Consider the following 19,097-nt stretch of genomic DNA (forward strand, 5'->3'; position numbering starts at 1 on the left):
AATAATTTTTTATAAATTATATATCAAGTTTTCAAGATTTCTACAAGATTTTCTAGTTTTTTTTAAGTTCTTCAAGTTATCTTTTGATGTTTTTCAAGTTTTTATAAGTGTTCCGATACTAAATCTTGAAAATCGTAATTATCAAAACACATCTACAACATTTTGGTGTAAAAAAGATTTAAAAAATATCTTTGAAGTGTATTTTAACGACCCAATTAGATATTTTAAAGCGTATTAAAAAATCAATAAGATATTGTCAAAAAAAAAAGTAATCTTCAAACACGATTTTTTTTATGTTCAAAGTTGATTTATGGAAAAAATATTGAAACCGGTTTGGCTAAACCGACTGGTTAGGGTGCATTTAATACACTGGACAAGGACAACACAGAACATGACAGAGATCCATATCCCGTGTTTGGCATGAATTTTATGTGGAACGGACAGGAACCGAGTGAAACAAAGTGGAACAAGCCTGTTCCACCCCTACCCTATGGAACATGGTGAAACAAACTTATATTTTTAACAATATAACCTTAAAATAAAACTTAATTCTCTTCTAAAACATCAAATAGGTCTCTTTTTTTACATTTTATTCATTCTTTAAATTTTATTTATTGTATTTTATGTTTCTTAAACTGTCCTTAAAATATTATTTTTATACGGTTTCTATATTTTTATTTATTTATGTAATTTTTTATATATTAATAATAAAAAATATAATGTAGAAAATATATAAAAATAAAAATAGAAAACTACATAAACTTTTTATTCGGTGTCATTTTAATTGTTTTGATGAAAACTTCAAATGATATATTTTGTTATAAAAAATAATTATTTTATTATAATTTAATAAATTACATAAATTAATTAAAATAAACAATTCATCAGGGGTAAATTGGTCATTTTATTTGTTCTGTTTTGTCCAGTTTTCTCTTACCAAACGTTGAACAGTTGTCATGTCATGTCCTGTTCTGTCATGTCCTCACATCCTTACAGAACACATAGACTGGGGCTGGGTTTTTGGTTAGGACCTGGACCATGACCTATTTGGACCCTGTCCGAGACTGATTTTTGGTCATTTCTAGCAGAACAAGCCCAAACAGAAGACCCAATTGGTACACTCCATCACTTGGAAGGCCCAAAAGAGATACGAAAACTCATCTGGATGTAAGATTTCTTATAGAATTAATAGACAAAAAAACAATCTTCATTATCCTTGTAAAAAAGTTATGTCTTCTGGATACACATTAATCATTCCTAGCAGGTTATTCTAAAAAAATTTCAACTTAAATTTGAGGATTCAATGTCGGTAGTAAGTGTTACACGAACAAAATTCATCATTGACAAGCCAGCAACAACAACAGCAGCAGCAGCAGCAGCACCATTACCATCTGCAACTAGTGTTTGGAATAAAATCATGCAGGTCTCCTTAGAATCTTGACAAGCAGATACCAGAGGCCAGAATCAGCAGAGGATAACACAACAATAAGCATTGCCACAAGAACAAGAGTCAGGCTAGCAGTCTTCACCTGCAATTCATTGCATACATATTTCTAATAAGCAAATACTTCACCTCCATACCTTTCATTGCAAAACTTTTCGTTTTGGAATATCATCCTCTACGATAAATGCCATAATCGATTCTAATTACCTACTTGCCCATTATCAGCATTACAAATACATCATGACCATGATATGATTCATTTGTCTTTAAAGAAAGTTACGATATTTAACAAAGACTAGAGTAGAGCATGGTTTCCGTGAAACGAAAAACCCAACAACATGATAATAGAACTAATTCCCATTTTAAGACGAAATTTTCAAGCTAAAACTACATATAATTGTCACCAAGGCATCATTGACGGTCATCAAGGCATTTCGGCCCAATCCACTCGTAATTGCCTTACATATATACCATTACACATGTGGTTCTTATATCATGATAACCATCTCATTATTTGCTATTAAATGATGCGTATTAGGATTTATGAGACATTTCATTATTTAGGTGTAGAAATTTCTTTAAACTGGCAATGGGCAATAAATAATCTCTCTATACCTCTAGTCGACTTATGCTCAGATATGTTAAAAGATTATGATAACCAGGAAATAAAGCTACAACAAAAGTATAGTTACTAACCGTATTCTGGAAACCTGGCCACTCTATGTACTTCAGCTGGCTCGGTTGCTCCGCAAGGAAGGCAAACAAAGATTTTAAACCCCTGAAATTTAGTTAGCAAAAGTTCCATGTTTCTTCTATTATATTGTACAACAGAAAATTAATTGATATTGATTAGTACAACAAAAATACTTGCCTGGTAAAGCCCTTTGTAGGTGCTAACCAAAAGGGTTCCTTGACATCATTATTAAAACTAAGCTCGTGGTTTCCTCTTCCTACTGAAATAGCATGTTTGGCACCATAACCTTCTCTAACGAAATACTGAGGCCTTGTTCTAGAAATCTTCAGTAGACAGTCATCAAATTATGTATCACACATGGCATTAGCTATATTTAGTGATAAAAAACAATGAAAACATGGTTACCTTTTCAAAAACCAGCCAGCTTTTTCTGTAATATATTGATTTGTTCCCAATTAACTTCTGTGTAGGAAATAGTGCTTTCGGAAATGTGATACCTATTCCAGAGTGGGAGAGAAAATCTCGGTAAATATATGGCAAACAAAGCGAGAAACGCTACAGTGACAGTGTATGTGTGTTTTTTTGGGGAAGGAGGGGCGGTGTCACTTCAGGTTGCAACTTCGAAGTAGTGTCCAAGTTAGACGTTTCAAACTCAATAACAACCTTTCCATAAGAAACTGTGGTATTAGCCAATCATACACAAACACAACTGTCCAAAATGGAACTTTCTATCTAATGATCTACCATAGGGCTCTCTGTACCATTCTGATAAACCTCAAATTACTTATAGAAGAAGAAATTAGTTTTGAGTGGGTTTAATTGTTGTTTCCTGTTACGAATAAGAGAGGGGCAGTTTGGTAATTGTGTCTAGCTTAAATAGGGAGTTGTTGGTAGTAGTCGGGCATTCTGTTTTTTCTTTCTGGTGATTCTGTTGGGAGCGTAAGCTCAGGGAGAGAGTCCCAGACCTCTCGAAAGTCTGGGAGACGTATCAATTTTGTATCGATAAAGATTGGCCGACAATTTCATTCTTGTTCGTTCCAATTGAAGAATTCTAGCTACTGTAATTCTGTTTCTGTTTGTAATCGTTTACGAATTCTAGCCAGGGGGTGCGTTTCTGTTTAAGAATTGGGCTAGGGTATAACACATTCTACCACATACCTTCAATCACAAGGATTTCAATCTCTGCTGTAAGCCAAACATGAGAAGAGCACAGGAGAACGACATATAGAGCAAAGAGATGAACATATGTTTCCACTTATATCGCAGAGTGTTAGTAGTAGATGCTCTTATGATGATGCTTTCACAGTGTAAGCTGAATATGGAAACAATGAACAAATGTTGTTGCGAAGAAATCTTAAAAAGGCAAACTCTTATTTCGGCATGCACAGTTGCATTGCATCATATTGATACCCTTTGAAGGGTTAGCAAGTTGAATACACCAACACAAGGATGAAGCAGAGGAAGATGAGAAAGGTGGCATGCTCTGAAATAATATGGGTTCAGAACAGAAATATCAGAGGAAGGAGGATGTAAAGGAAGAACAAAAAGTCATAGAGTAGATGAGGGCTCTAATAGTTTGATACCAACTTGAGAAGAGGCTTATCCATGATGGTTGGATTTCAAAGAGGATTGGGCGTCCAGTTGGAGAAACACATTGTTTTCTTCTAAACATAAGAGATAAAAATGCTGCCCATTTTGCGTATAGAAGATAATTAGACGGACAGAATACACCACCCCCTGGAGGGGGAAATGAGAAAAAGGTTAAATTTGTTGGGAGAAGTATAGAAATGTTCAAATAAAAGCAAAAGGTGTGGAAGATTTGGGTGAGAGAAGAGATGAAACGAGATTACCAAAAAACAAATAGAGGAACAGATTGTGACGGTTCATGAGAGATGTGGTTTTTCAAGCACCACGAGGGATCGGAATTAGAAATGGTTGCATCTGTTGTGAGAAGTATACAAGTGTTCGAACACACAAACATTTGGAAGATTTAGGTGAGAAAGAAGATAATAGGAGTGTACCATAAAATGGATAGAGGAACTGATTGTGACAATTCATGAGGCCACAGCTAGTAGGGAGAGGTGCATTTGAGAAACAAGGATTAAGAAACTGTGAGAAGGTAATTTGGGGAAAATCTAACGAACAAAGCAGAAATCAAAAGCTAACAAGAAAAAATCTTGTTAGTTAGATAGTTAGAAGATTTGGAGTGTCAGCCTGTGTTTTAGAGTAAAACAAGACTCAACTTTGTTACAGAGGATTCAATAGGTTAGAAAAAATCTAATTCAGTGATTTTATTGATGATGTTGATTCATAGAAAAAAATAAAAGAGAATAAAAGTGATTGGTGTCAAATATGAGGACGGATTAAACCACATGAGTCGTGGCGTAATAGTGGGGGATGTGGTGGAATATCCCATCTTCCCAAGATTCCATTCCAGGCATACACAACAATTCTGGCCACTGAGACTGATTTCTTGCACTCACAATTTGCCGAGATTAGTTCCAAAAAAAATATGGATGGATTAATGATGAATATTCTTCGTTGGAAAGTCAAGGGTTAGGAAACTGATTGAATTTATGGTTAAGAAAGCTATCAAGTGAATCAGGTCAATGGAACAAGAGGAATTGAAAATTAGGTTGTTCTTTTGGGAAGACAAATTTGGGGTAGAGGCACAAGGAAGATCTACAAGATTTGTTGGTTTTGGGGAAAGTAAGAAGTTTGTAAAAGGTCAGGCATCAAGCAATAGATTGTGATATGCCACAACAATTTTATTGATAAAACAACAAAGAAATACAAAACTACCTACTTTCGAGAGGTTCTCCCAAGATGTTCAATTCAATATCAATAACTATAATTCACTCAAGCATGTCATTTTTAGCTACTAATCTCTTTGATTATTTATGATAATAACATTGACGCTACTTTTCCCTAATTGGTGATAAAACATATTCCACACATGTATAACTTTAGGATTCAACTAGTACTAATTTTGGTTAATGTATAATTCATTTTTACCATTAATTGACGGGTTAGCTAGTAATTGCTCACTAGCTATGAAAAATCATTAGTAATAATGGTAGTAGTTAACAATAGTAACAGCATTGCATTACAACTACTTGAGGGCAAACAAATGGCCAAAATGCATGAATATGAATTGTACTTTGACCAGGTTCCTATTCCGGAGATCATCTTTCAAAAGCCTCATTTAAGGGTTTATAGTTTGAAAAATGTCTATTTTAGTACACAATGGCGCTGACATGATGTAGTGAAATTTGAAAATATCTAAGTTGCTCTTTTTTATTGACGTGTTTCAGTTACATTCCCAAAAATAAACATTTTCAAACTATAGATCCTTAAAGAGGCACTTTAAACCATAGACCCTTAAATGTGTCTTCTAAAAGTATGTTCCTAGAATAGGAATTGAATGAAAGTGTGTCCCATTTCCATGCATTTTGCCGGCAAAGAAATAGAAAGCACAGTAAGGGTGAGATGAGCATTTGACGACCGGAGTGCTCATCTCTCTCTCTCTCTCTCTCTCTCTGTGTGTGTGTGTGTGTGCCAATACAAAAGAGCAACTTAGGGCGTCTCCATTTAACCAGACTGGGTATTTGATCCATGAGATTAGATACTGGAAAATGGGCTGCAAGGTGTGCAACTACTGCTTCAAATTCATCAAGGTAGCCATTTTGACAAAATGGTAACCACCACCATATCTAGTTGCCGACTTTGGCAACTTTTACTACGACTAAAGAATGACATGGTCACTTGATAGGACCTGTAACCTAAGCTATCGGAAGGTAAGACCTTGATAAATTAAGGTCTTACACAAATTTACAATATGTTCTTAAGAGAGATGCAATATGTTCCCACTAGTTAAGCTTGTAACCCATTTTACAAGATGCAGACACCACATATTTAATGTAGGGACCAGAAAACTCTCTTTTAGGTTGCACTTGGTACAAGGGACAGGGCAAAACAGGACAGGACATAACTCACTGTCCCACGTTTGGCGCGACATGAGACAGGACAAAAACACACTATTCCACGTTTCACTTGACACAAGACAGGGACAAGGACTACGACAGGGTAGGACAGGATGAGACAGAAAAGGCTTTTTTTGTTCCACTAAAAGTGGTGGAACAAGATGGGACAAGGATGAAACAAAAACTTAAAAATTAATAATCTACCCTCATTTGATATAACTTCAATACGGCATTTGTTTTAATGGTCGCCGTCGCCCATCCCTTTCACCACCATTACCACCAGTAGCCACCTCCACTTCCTCCTTCACTACAACAGCCTCCTCCACCACCTCCACAATCACCGTTGACTCTCGGCCACCACTACCATTGTCAGCCACCTCCACCTCCTCCACTACAACAGCCTCCTCCACCACCTCCCACAACCACCGTTGACTCTCGGCCACCACTACCATTGTCAGCCACCTCCACCTCCACCTCCACCTCCATCACCACTATAACCACCAACGCTATCTCTGGCACATCAGCCACAACTACCTCCTCCACCGCCGTGACACTGTCCACCATCTTCACATCCTCTACAGTAACCACCTTCTACCAACCAACACTGCCTCTACCTCCACCACCACCACCATCACCATCACCATCTTCACATCCTCTACATCCACCGCACCTCTGCTAATTCATAAGGATCTTCCAAACCGAATAATCCACAATTTTTTCTTCATACAAACCGGGATTTTTCAAACTACCATCAACTATTATTAATTATTCGTCAAATTTGGTTCTATTTATATATGTATGTATTTATGTATATGAAAATTGGGTAAAAATTGTTTATAAATTAGATTATTTATATATTTACTAGATTTGTCTCACTTTTAACTATTATATGATATACAGAATCATAAAAAATTAGGGGCAACTTGTTTAGTCATGTCCTATCTAATCTTAGTCGTACCAAACACTAGACAAACAACTTGTCTTGTCCAGTCCTGCCCTCTTGTCCTAACCTGTCATGTCCGGTCTGGGTCGTGTATGCGTACCAAACACTACCTTAAGAACTTAGTTCTACAACACCTCTGAATTCATATGATGGTTTATGTGATATTTTCCCAAGAATAAATGGCTTAGGTTTAGTCTGGTGGTAAAATTTACCCTCTCATACACAAGTAATGAAACTTTTTAAGACCCTACACCAAGAAGGCCTAGCTTATTATCTGTATCCAAAGATGTCTAAAACGTACAAGTGGACTGTTTGCTTCTTTTTGAAATCGTTTCACCTTACCATCGTACTTACGTTGCTTAATTCTTTAGTACATTTGGCTTTGTCATATTCATAGAAAATAGTGTGGTGCTAAGCACAAGAGAATAGAGAGAAGGAACCTGTAAAGCTAGTCAGCGAATCAGAAATTAATGCCATTCGATTGTTGATGTAGCTGAAACAAACAAGTAAAAGAGTAGACAACAGAAAAATCACAAATTAATGCCATTCGATTGTTGCAGGGATTACATAACTTACAGCTATGGTAGTAGACAAGCAAAACTAGTAGCAGAAATATGATACCATTCCAGCATAACTCACTGTTTAGCATATAAAATTACAGAAACACCATCAAACTTGGCGGAGCAAGTCCACACTTTCCAATTTTAGATAGAACAATCAACAAGAAAGTACAAGACCTAATTTAAATTTCAGATAGAATGATTAAACAGATGAAAAGAAATGAAGGGAATAGCAAATAAGTCATGTAAACAAACCTGGGATCTTAATATTTAAGAAATTTGATACAAGCATAGAAGATCGAGCCAAGATGACGATGATGCAATGCAAGAGATGAAGGGACGAACTGATTGATGCCTTGATGGATCATTTGGGCCAATTTATAAACCAATAAGCCCATCGGAACCCACGTATGGTTTCTATTTGGGCTACACATATGAAATAATAACATATTTTTATAATTTTTTTATTACAATATTATTTTTTTATTTTTTATTACAAGAATAAAATTTTAAATTATTTTTTATTAAAGTATCATACTTTAAAAAACTTATCCAACAAATAATTTATTACATTTTAAACCGGTTACAACTTTACTTTTTGATGCTTACTTAGTTTAAATGAGATGACGTGGATGATACATTATTTTAATGACATAGTCAAAATAAAACCTCTTTTAAATTATTTTCAATGGGTTTTCATTTTTTTCTTGTGACAATTAAAATAAAACATTTCAATTTTTTTTTTAACTTTTTTCTTAATAAATTGCATGCAAATTAAATATTAGAGTAAATTATTTCTTAAATAAATATGATACATTACTTTTAGTATAACTGTTTTGTTTGTGAAAAAATGTAATACTTTTTATTTTATTTTGTTCAAAAACATACATCTCTTAACTTTTTATAAGATGTTAGCGAGATAAATTGTGATCTACAAGTTTTTTTAATATTATTGTATTAATTAATAACTCAGAAAAAATCTAATTAATTTGATATATTTATATGGTTCTAAACAAGTATAATATATTTTTTTAAAGATAAAATACTTTTTGGTAAAAAAAACGTAACAATTATTTTATTTTGTCAAAAAAAACACAAATTTTTAACACGTTAACAAAATTTTACACGTGGACATCTTATGTGGACAATAACATGACATGAAACTTGGAACTTATGTCATGTCATCTTAATTCAAATCAAAAGGTTACTCATTATTATAATCTTGATTTGGAGAGACTAAGGGGTTGTTTGTTTTTAATAAAAAAACTCTTAATGTCCTCTTAAGTCTGAATCGGTCAGACATAAGAGGATTCAGTGTGCTTGTTTTTTTTTTTCCAATTAAGAGCTTAAAAGCTCTTATTAAGTCTGAAAATTTAAGTGGTTGAGAAACCTCTTATTTCAAATCGTCGTCTACCTACTATGATCTCTTTACGCTCGATTTCTCTGGATCAACTCTTCTGTCTCGATCTCTCATCTCTCAACTCTGTCAACTGTCGATCCATATCAACTCTCGATCTCTCATCTTCAAACTTCAGATTTTAGACGCATAAAACAAACAGTCTGATTGATTCAGATTTCAGACTTCAGCACCACCTCTTAAAAATCAGAAGCGAATTCAGACTTCAGATTTCAGCACCTCATAAAAAACAAACGCCACCTAAACTTTTAATTGAAATTTAGGTAAATATGTTTGATTAATGTACATTGTGTAAATAATAAAATGTTGAAACTAAAAGTACAATGTTGTAACAGGAACTGGCGATGCTGTAATAAAATTACTTTGAAGGTACAATTTTATAATAAGAAATGACATGTCAGCGGTGTGGTACATGTAGACAACCTAAATAAAAGTGACGTATCATAAAAACCTGTATAATAGATAAAATTAAATCATAAGGTTACCCAATGTTGTATAATAGATAAATTTTTCAAAGTACTATGCTCTAGTAAAAAATATTTTGAAAGTACGTTACTGTAATAAGTAAACTGAAAGTACAACACTATAATAAGAAATTTTATGAATTATTTCGTGTATTTTGCCCTTTCTAATTTAGCATAATTTCAAGTTGGGATTGAATGAACCCAAAAGCTAAAAAAGTTGAGTTCCGATGAAAATGAGGGTTAAATAAAAAAGGATTATCATCCTTAGATGTACAATAGGATAAGATGCACAAAGATGAGATGCACCAGATCAATTCCCGTGAGAAGTGCAATTCATAGGTGGACAAGGTGATCAAGGGTCTAGATCCTTTCTTGTGCTTCTCACCTTAACTCTCCTTCTAACACGATCTTTCGACAAGTTAAAAATGTTGGCCCCGTTATTCGAACTTGGGTCAAAAACAGCCTCCTCAATCTTATATTATAGGGGATGCAGAAAAGTCAACATGTCTAATTAGAACCGACCGACTATAATTGGATATCCAATTGTAATTAGATCTGATAGAATTGAAAATTTCAATATCCAATTTGGATCGATCGTTTCTTGGATGACAATTTGATACCGACCAAACTGAATGGACCAACATCCAATTACCATCCGATTATTATCCAACCGTTATCCAACTAATTTCTCTTCAATTTACTTAAACCGAAATTTTTTGTGTTTGTTTTTGAATTTTTTAGCCTCACTTGTGTTAGTTTAACACATATCAGAAGTGTTATAATTTTTAAACGCACGTATTGTATGTTGTTGCAGTAAATGGTATTCATCCAAACCGTCTGCACCATATTGCACTGCATCGTAAAGTATGGTTTAGAACTTTTATAAGTAGATAACTACGAGATATTTCAATTCTAATTTAACTCTGGTATATTCATCTCAATCCCTATCATTATATGCTTTAGACGATGATACATTTATCCTACACCAATACTGTATATAATACATTACATATAATGATTTATGTTATACATATAAAACCCGACATTGACCATTGACCATTGACCATCGCCCGTCCACCTCCGATCGTCTTCCTCGTTCCGTTTTCCCGGCGGCCACGACAACTTCTTCCCATTAAATACCACCACAGACAACCAACATTTTATTAGAACAAGTACCTCAATTCAGACAACCCACACGAGCCGGGCCAAGCCACATCAACAATGACCATACGTTCATCGTATCCAAACTCTATACCGACTCCGTCCAGTAAGCAAGCCCGAGGTTTTTCGGATGCGTAAATTGCCATCTTCCCACACCCTCTCACAACGATCTCGACCACATTTTCACCGTCATACTTAACCGACTCGATGGCACCACCCGAATTCAGCATGTTCACTAGCCCAATTGGAGCGAACTCCACCGCTTTTCTCCCAACGACCCTCACTGGTGACACCGTAAGCAGCTCATAGTTATACGGTGATAGCGCAATCTCCAAACTGTCCGTAAATTTCAAAATCTTCATGGTTCTTCGTCTGTTCATGTACACCGCAAATGCCCCAACTCCTTGGATCGGAATGAAACTCCTCCCACTTTTGTTGCTCCACTCGATGTCCTTGGGGCTTGCCAAACAGGTTAAGGTGCATTTTGCTTCGAAATGTAGCTTGTTCTGCCTCGACTTAGGGCACCAACCTCCTCCTTGACAATTAAACGCTCCAAGAACTCCCGTAAACTATCGAGTAGTTAACCACATAGAAACAACGTAAGGTACGAATCAGCCAAAATCACGAAAGCAAAAGAAAATTTACCTACTTTATTCAGATTCCAGATCTTGAGCACGGATTTTCCGTCATGGGAAGGGTTCAAAAATAGTGAGTCTCTAGTTGGGAGGGCGTAGGATTGGCAGCGTAAAATTGATCCATCGGGAAGAACTAGTGTCCTAAGTAAAACAAAGTCGTGGTGGCCGACACGGTCGCTAACGTAGACCAGTCCACCGGAGATTGCTCGAGACGCAGCATGGAACTCAGCGGTAGGATGAGTCGATTGAAACATGTCCCAGTCGGGTTGAATGATATTCCCCATCCATAAACTATTGTATGCACAATGTACCATATGTAAACCTTGCAACCAATATGGATCTCCATTTGGATCAGTACACCAGAAATCATCTCCTATCGTTAAGCACGAAATTGAGGTCAGGAGGCCCGTTTTTCCGTATTACGATGATTTTGAAAAGATTATCGTAGTAATAGTACCTACACGTCCGAGTGCAATGGCTTCGGTTCCGAGATACATGAAATCGTTGCATTGTTCCATGCTAGCGATCACACAATTGCCTTTGAAATGTTTCCTCATCGATAAGGTTAACGCTTTGTAATAAGCTTTCCCGAGCGCAATTCTACCGCCAAATTTCTCCCCAACCAATTCTGAGATCTGTGCAACAAAAAATGGAAAACTGATAATGGCCGATAACTAGGGGCGGATCCAAGATTTTTTGCATGACAAAATAATTATCGTAATACAAAAATTTAAAAATTAATTATATAATTATTAAACGGGCTTGGTTTTTGGATATTTTGGGTCGATTAAATACAAAATCCCCCTATGGTCATAAAGGTTCAGATGCAGTGATTCCGGGTAACCCGCAAAGTGGATGGTCGCCCTGAGATTAGTCGCTCGCATAACGGATTGGATATACAAGATAATAATAAAATATTGTATTCACGTTAAATTTTATTAAGAAAAGTCCCATCGTATTTTTTTTTTCTTAAGTTATTATTTATCAAAAACTCTAAGAACGGTCAACGACAAACTATCAAAACAAATGTGTATTTGATATAGATTGATTATTGCATTTATCATATACATGCATGCTCTTAACGTTAAAAATATGTTTTTTTATTTATATTAATGTTAAAAATATAATTAAATTATTTATTTCAAACGTATTAACGAAATATTTTTAACAATGTAATTGGTAAAATAGTATACATATTTTTTAATGTATTATAGCGAAGATTAATTAAATAATTAATATGATAAAAGTATAAAATAAAAAGTGAAAAAGAAAAAAAAGTAAATTAAAAACAGTAAGGCATTTAGAATGTCAAAGCGAAACGTATCTTAATTTTTCATATAAAACTTATAATTTTTTTTTATGTTTATTGTTTCAACTTTCAACAAAAAAAATAGTTTAGTTTCAAACAATAATGTTTTTCTTAATAAAATATAACTTTAAAAATATCATAAAAATTAAAAATATATATAAAAGTTCTTATTTTTTTTAATTTTTTTTAATTCAGTTTTTTATTATAATTTAATTTAAATTTCATGACGAAGTAATTTATTTTTGGTTTAATAATATAATTTTTATAAAGATAATAACTAAGTATTATGTTAAAACTCAATAATTATCTTAATTATATTTTAGATTTTATATTTAAAATAAGTATTTTATCATGTATTTGATTATATTTATCTACATTTAGTTACACGAATTTAAACATGGAGCTTAATAAGTTGTATTTACACACAATTTACTTGTAATCTTGAATTTTAAGTAATATGCATCAATAAGCAGTACTTAATGTATAAAATATGGTTTTTAAGAGTTTTTGTCAAATGTTTTATAATATAATAGAAGGGTACTCGTGTAATGTAGCAAGATATATCATGAATTTAATGTTTTGTTTTATATTTTTGGCTCCACCGATATTATAATACGATTTTATGGTTTTGAGAAAAAGAAAAGGTTTTTATTTTTGAATGAAATATAAATTTGAAGATATTATAAAATTTTGAAAAAATTAATCAATATTAGTATCAAATTAACTATTTAAAAGTTATTGTTTTTGTGTAATTTCTTCAGTTTAATTTTTTATTATGATTTTATTGAAGTTTAAAATTGAAATAATTTATTTTTGATTTAATAAAATAATTTTTTTAAGATAATAATTAAGTATTCTGTTATAACTAAGTGATTATCTTAATTATATTTTAGAATTTTTATATTTAAAAAATAATGTTTATCATGTATTGAATTATGTTTATCTACAGTTAATTACATGAATTCAAACATGGAGCTTTAATAAAATGTACTCATGCACATTCTACTTGAAATCTTGAATTTTAAGTAAAAATATGCATTAATAAATAATACTTTATGCATAAAAAATGTTTTTAAAAGTTCTAGTCAAATGATTTATAATATAGTATAGATAGATAAAATAATTATAATTAACCCCAAATAAAAATTTTTGTGTAAGCAAAACATCAGGGGACCGACCTTCCACATGTATAGAGTTGTAAATGAATCGAATGAACACGAACGAACAATAAATTATATGGAATTTTTCGTGTTCATGTTTGTGCGTTAAAAGTTGTGTTTGTTCGTGTTCGTTTATGTTAGTTTATTAAGATGTTAAATGAACGTAAATGAATGAACATAAACAAACATATTCTAAAAGCAACCACCATTACTCATTATTTCGTTCATAAAAAAATAAGAAACAAAATAAAAAACCCGGATAAATAGGAGAGCCAAAAAAAATTAAAAGTTTAATTTAATCAACAATTTCACATATTGATGTCATAATATATAAATATATTTATATATAAAAACAAACACATAAACCAACATAAATGAACAAACATTCAAGAATTTAAATAAAAGAATGATATCATAATTCATGTTTGTTCATTTAACTAAACAAACAAAAAATATGTTCATGTTCGTTTACTTAATAAATGAATGAATTTGTTGCTCAAACGATATATGAATGGTTCATTTATAACCACAGAGTCTATAAGAGTATATCCAATAAGAGAAAGGATATTATGAGAATATGAGTTCAAATGTGAAGTGTAAGAAGATATTTGGATCATGAATCACTTTTAATCCCAAAACAACCCATGAATTGCGTTTTCGAAAAAAATTGATCTAGTGTATCTCATTAATTTAGATTTAATAATATAATAATTTATTTATCGTTTAATAATATAATTTTTATAAAGATAATGATTATAACTAATGATTAACCTAATTATATTTTAGATTTTTTATATTCAAAATAGATATATATTTTATATTTGATCATGTTTATCTATAATTAGTTACCCAGATTAAAACGAAGCTTTAATAAGTTGTATTTACACACAATTTAATGATCTTGAATTTTAAGTAATATGCATTAATAAACAATATTTTATGTATAAAAATAATTTTTAAGAGTTTTATCAAATATTTTATAATATAATATAAATTATTATTATATTAAATATGTTTTTTATTTTTTTTGGGTATATGATTAGAGTTATTTTTTAGTTTTCAATAAACCCGTATTTTTTTTTTTAATATTTCCAGTGTTGTAGATTGTATCGGAGAACGGAGATACTGCAATATGCATACCTATGAGACACCTATTTTCATGGTTTTGCCACGTATCATCAACAACTACAAATTTGGTTACTAGCAATAAAAAGCTTCTGCAACGAAACATGCTTACTTGGATGGCGTCAACCTTTGCACCGTCGATGCCCACCGCTTCAAGATGCGAGTGCAACCCTTCATACATATCGCCAACTTTATCCGGCGACACCACCCCAACACCGTGCCTTGCGATCTGATCAACCGCCAAATCCTCCATCGTCGTCTGCAAACCCTCTCTCATCATCCTAGGCTCAACTACTTCACAATTCTCCGGCGACATCCCCGGAAAATTCTCTCGTAAACCACTCCAATAACCACATAAAGTATGCCACACGTACACATGTTCTATGCTCTTGAATTCCTCCTTTAGGTCGCTCACAAAGGCACCCATACCCTTCTTGTAGGGCACCCTTTTACTCTGGTAATCCCTAAATTTATAATTCTCTTCGAATTTTAGCAACCTGCATGGCATTTGTTCTCCGGCGACGGTGTAATTCATACCTTCTTGCTGGTCGTCGGGATTGTCGGTGCAACTGATGGACTGCCATCCGTCGTCTATGAGGACAAGCCCCGGCGGACACCCACCTGCGGCTAGTCCTTGTACGCCTTCCCTTATGCCTTGAGGGTGTACCTTCAAGTAAAAGGCATCCCAAGTGCACCATCCAAATGTGTCCACCACAGCCGGCACAGTTTTATCTTCGAGAAGATTGAAGGTTCCTAAATGATTCTTGATCACCCTCATGGCGTCCTTCACCACCTGATAAGGGTCGATGCCGACGTGGATGTACACACAGCTTCTGAAGGTGGACCCCACTGCCAGACTGGACCCACTGTCCACGCAGACATCCACGTCATCGTCGTTGCCAGGCTGGAGGGAGGCTCCAAATGGTCCTTCGAGGAGTGGAAGTAGCAGAACGTACGGGTGCCCGAGATCCGATTTGTCAAGTAACATCATCTGGGTTTCAAATTCCACATCTTTTCCATTGTTTCCAATCCAGTGGGTCGTCCACCAGACCTTGAATCTGAAGAGGCTCATGAAGGGGATGTTTCTCAGTTTTCCGATGGGAGCCACGTGGCGACTTCTCAGCTTATCGGTGTGAAAGCCGACAAAGGATCCGATTATGTTCCGGGTGACGTCTTTGGAGGTGAATGGGGCGGGTGTGGATATGATGTTGCGGGGGACATTGGTGAGAAACGGATGGCCGTTGGCCAAGAAGTGTGTTCCTTCAAGCGAAACCGAGGACAAAACGGCTTCGTTTTGAAGGTCGTTCAGAGCACCTTTCCTCAAACTCGGAGCCATGAATCGGGTACAGATCGGATTCTCCAGCAATAATCCTGATATGAGATGTATAGAGATAGAGGGATGTATGTATCCTACGTTTGTGAGGAGGTGTTTTAAGGACACGTATAGGACGAGAGGGTCAAGTAGAGAATGTCTGGAGAAGTATAATTCCTTTGCTTCTACTTCTAGTATGGACCGCAATGTACCAAGGGTAATATGGTAAATAGCTTCTCGATGTACGACGAGCCAAATTTGGAATTGGGCACGTAGTGAGGATTAGGTGTCTGCCTAGCCTACTCAACAAAATATTTCCTTAAAAGGTAAAATGGTCAAAAATATTTTTATAATCTTTTCAAAGTAATTAATTCATTTGACAGATTTTATTTCTTTAGAAATCATTTTGCGAACGAAATGTTTCTTATAATCATTTTTCAAAGTGTTTTAAAAATAATCAATATTTTTTAGAGGGTTAAACGGTCAATATTTATATTGATTATTTTGAAAAGACTTTGAAAAATGACTATAAAGTGAATTTAACCGATGAAATTGGCTGTTTCGAATAGTTTCTTTGAATCATGTTGTCTGTGTAAACCAAAATGGTGTAATTACAATCTGCTTTGTTTAAATAATTATATTTTTATTTCAAATTTATTTAAACGATAATGATAATATAAATGAAAGAATATGAATAATATATGTCTGAAGGTTGTGTTTGGTTTTTCTTTTTTTAGCAACTAGTGTTGGGCATTGTGCGTTGTATGGTGGTGATAAATATTAGAATGGTACTCGTATAATGCAACGAGATACTTTTTGATTTTAATATTTCATTTTATTTTTTATCTCAGTCGATGTTATAATATGGTATTATGTGGTTTTGAAAAAACGATCGAAAATATCATAAAAGATTGACAAAAATATATCGATATTTGTATAAAATTAACTATTTAAAATTCCTCATTTTTTGTGTAATTTCTTAATTCAAATTTTTATTATAATTTGATTTAGGTTCAATAACAAAATGGTTTATTTTATAATATAATTTTCTTATAAAGATAATAATTAGTTATTTTGTTAGAACTCGATAATTATCCTAATTATATTTTAGATTTTTTATATTTTTAAATGAAATGTTTATCTTCTATTTGATTATGTTTATCCACAGTTAGTGACGGGTGTCGAGTCCGGCAAATAATAAAATTTATAAAAATCAGCCTATTATCTTTAAAACACACTTGTGATAGCGATAAGTAGGGTCGTCTCCTCAGGGACTCGAAGTTAACCGTAAGTCCAAGACGTAACCGTGTGCAAATTCATTGACATTAAAACAATATATAAAAGGGGGGGGTTGGAAGATTTATACATAGCCTAAAAATGCAAAATAAATTGAGAACTTAAACAATAATGAATAAATTCTAGTGATGAGTATAACTAGTTCTTTATCAAATCATGTATCATTGACTTGTATAAAAACATTTTCTTAATAGATTTTAGACCGGCCGTGAGTGTCGACACGCGCCAAACACTCCACTTGTCCTTATAATTAAACTAACATGAGAAGCTCGATAGATTAGTTCMTAATTGATTAAGTTGATTCTAGTCACGGACGTAAAATTCAACCTACCAATCGCCTTACGCAATAAACAAGCACCAATCCTAACTAATGAACGGACGCCCGAACATTTAAGCTAGATTACACAGTCCTATAATGCAACCCAATAAACTTGMTTGTCTATTGATGCACTATTTGCTACCAAGTGGAAATTAAGAACAATTACGGATTCCTAATCACAACTAGCAATTCAAATTTAGGMTAAAGGATTTAAGGGATCCTTCTCAAAACCAAAATCCCAAAAATGAAGAACGATTCAGAACAAGAATTTGTGCAAATAAAATCCAATTAAGGCTCAATGTTAAACAAGTCTCAACAAAGTTCAATTCAAACTAATTATAATCTCATCACTAAAAAYAGGAAACTAGCAACTCATAATTCTATTTTGAATCAGAAATCAAACTTACAGATAGTAGGAAGCAGTAGAGTATGCAGAACTGAAATTAAGAAATCCAAAATCGACTCCAAAAATTCTGAAAATATGTTTACCGCTTCCTCTCGATTTCTGCTTCTGTTTGTTAATCGACTCTCCAATCGACTTCTTCTCCTTCTCGACTGCTGCTTCCTTCCCTCTTCTGCTGCTTCCAATCGACAGCCCCCTGCTGCTCGATTTCTTCCTTCTCGGCTGCTTGATGACAGCCCCTTTTGCTGTCCCCTTTCGATGTTCCCTCTCGCCTCTATCGACGCTCGATTTCCTCCTGCTGCCTCGCCTCTCCTCTGCGTCTCTTCTTGCTGTCAATCGACAGCCTTCCTCTCGACGACCTGCTGCTCTCGGCTTTCAATCCCTCCTCCCCTCGACCGCCTTTTGCTCCCTCTATATCGACAGCCTCCTTCGTCTCCTCGTACTCGCCCATGATCCCCCGATTTCTCTCTCGCTGCCCACGTTTGCTGCAACACGATCTCCCGTCTTTCCCCCTGTTTGGCTACTGCACGACCTCTAAATCTCAATCGATGTTGGTCTTGGGCAGCAGCCCAAGGCTGCTGCTGCTTCTTCTCTTCTTTTCTTTTCTTTTACACGGGCTTGGGCTTGCTTTTGGACTGGCCTTTTTTGTTCTTTTGGGCTGCTGGACTGCAGTTTCTGCTTTGTGCTGTTTGGCCACAAAAACAATAAAATTTTCAACTTAATTAGCCCCAAGAAGTTATATATCAACTCACAATTAAATTGGACCTATTTAAGCATCTAATTGACATTAATTTCAGGGTACTTTGACGTAAAAAAATGTATAAATTTAAGCTTATCAGTTAGTTACATGAATTTAAACATGAAGCTTTAAT

General features: G+C 34.2%; 2 protein-coding genes across 7 annotated transcripts; both read right to left on the bottom strand.

Annotated features, from left to right (window-relative positions):
* Nucleotides 1-1,189: 1,189 nt before the first annotated feature.
* Nucleotides 1,190-7,953, bottom strand: LOC112509725. 6 transcript variants are annotated; one of them, XM_025114828.1, is made up of 7 exons: nucleotides 7,880-7,953; nucleotides 7,686-7,702; nucleotides 7,505-7,557; nucleotides 2,544-2,635; nucleotides 2,316-2,461; nucleotides 2,141-2,222; nucleotides 1,190-1,529 (listed from the first exon to the last, which is right to left on the bottom strand). In XM_025114828.1, exons 2-7 carry the CDS (start codon nucleotides 7,694-7,696, stop codon nucleotides 1,416-1,418), a joined length of 498 nt encoding a protein of 165 aa, XP_024970596.1. In that variant the 5' UTR covers nucleotides 7,697-7,702; nucleotides 7,880-7,953; the 3' UTR covers nucleotides 1,190-1,415. The 6 variants fall into 6 exon arrangements, with proteins under 6 accessions (XP_024970596.1, XP_024970598.1, XP_024970600.1 ...); XM_025114830.1 differs by having other exon boundaries at nucleotides 7,641-7,702; nucleotides 7,880-7,948; XM_025114832.1 differs by lacking the exon at nucleotides 7,686-7,702 and having other exon boundaries at nucleotides 7,880-7,927.
* Nucleotides 7,954-10,511: 2,558 nt separating this feature from the next.
* LOC112509922 (galactinol--sucrose galactosyltransferase-like) lies at nucleotides 10,512-16,614 on the bottom strand. The gene is made up of 4 exons (XM_025115131.1): nucleotides 15,008-16,614; nucleotides 11,759-11,936; nucleotides 11,316-11,674; nucleotides 10,512-11,235 (listed from the first exon to the last, which is right to left on the bottom strand). Exons 1-4 carry the CDS (start codon nucleotides 16,229-16,231, stop codon nucleotides 10,669-10,671), a joined length of 2,328 nt encoding a protein of 775 aa, XP_024970899.1. The 5' UTR covers nucleotides 16,232-16,614; the 3' UTR covers nucleotides 10,512-10,668.
* Between the last annotated feature and the right edge of the window lie 2,483 nt (nucleotides 16,615-19,097).

The sequence above is a fragment of the Cynara cardunculus genome (assembly GCF_001531365.2).
Source record: "Cynara cardunculus var. scolymus isolate 2C chromosome LG 3, CcrdV1, whole genome shotgun sequence".
Taxonomy (NCBI): Eukaryota; Viridiplantae; Streptophyta; class Magnoliopsida; order Asterales; family Asteraceae; genus Cynara; species Cynara cardunculus.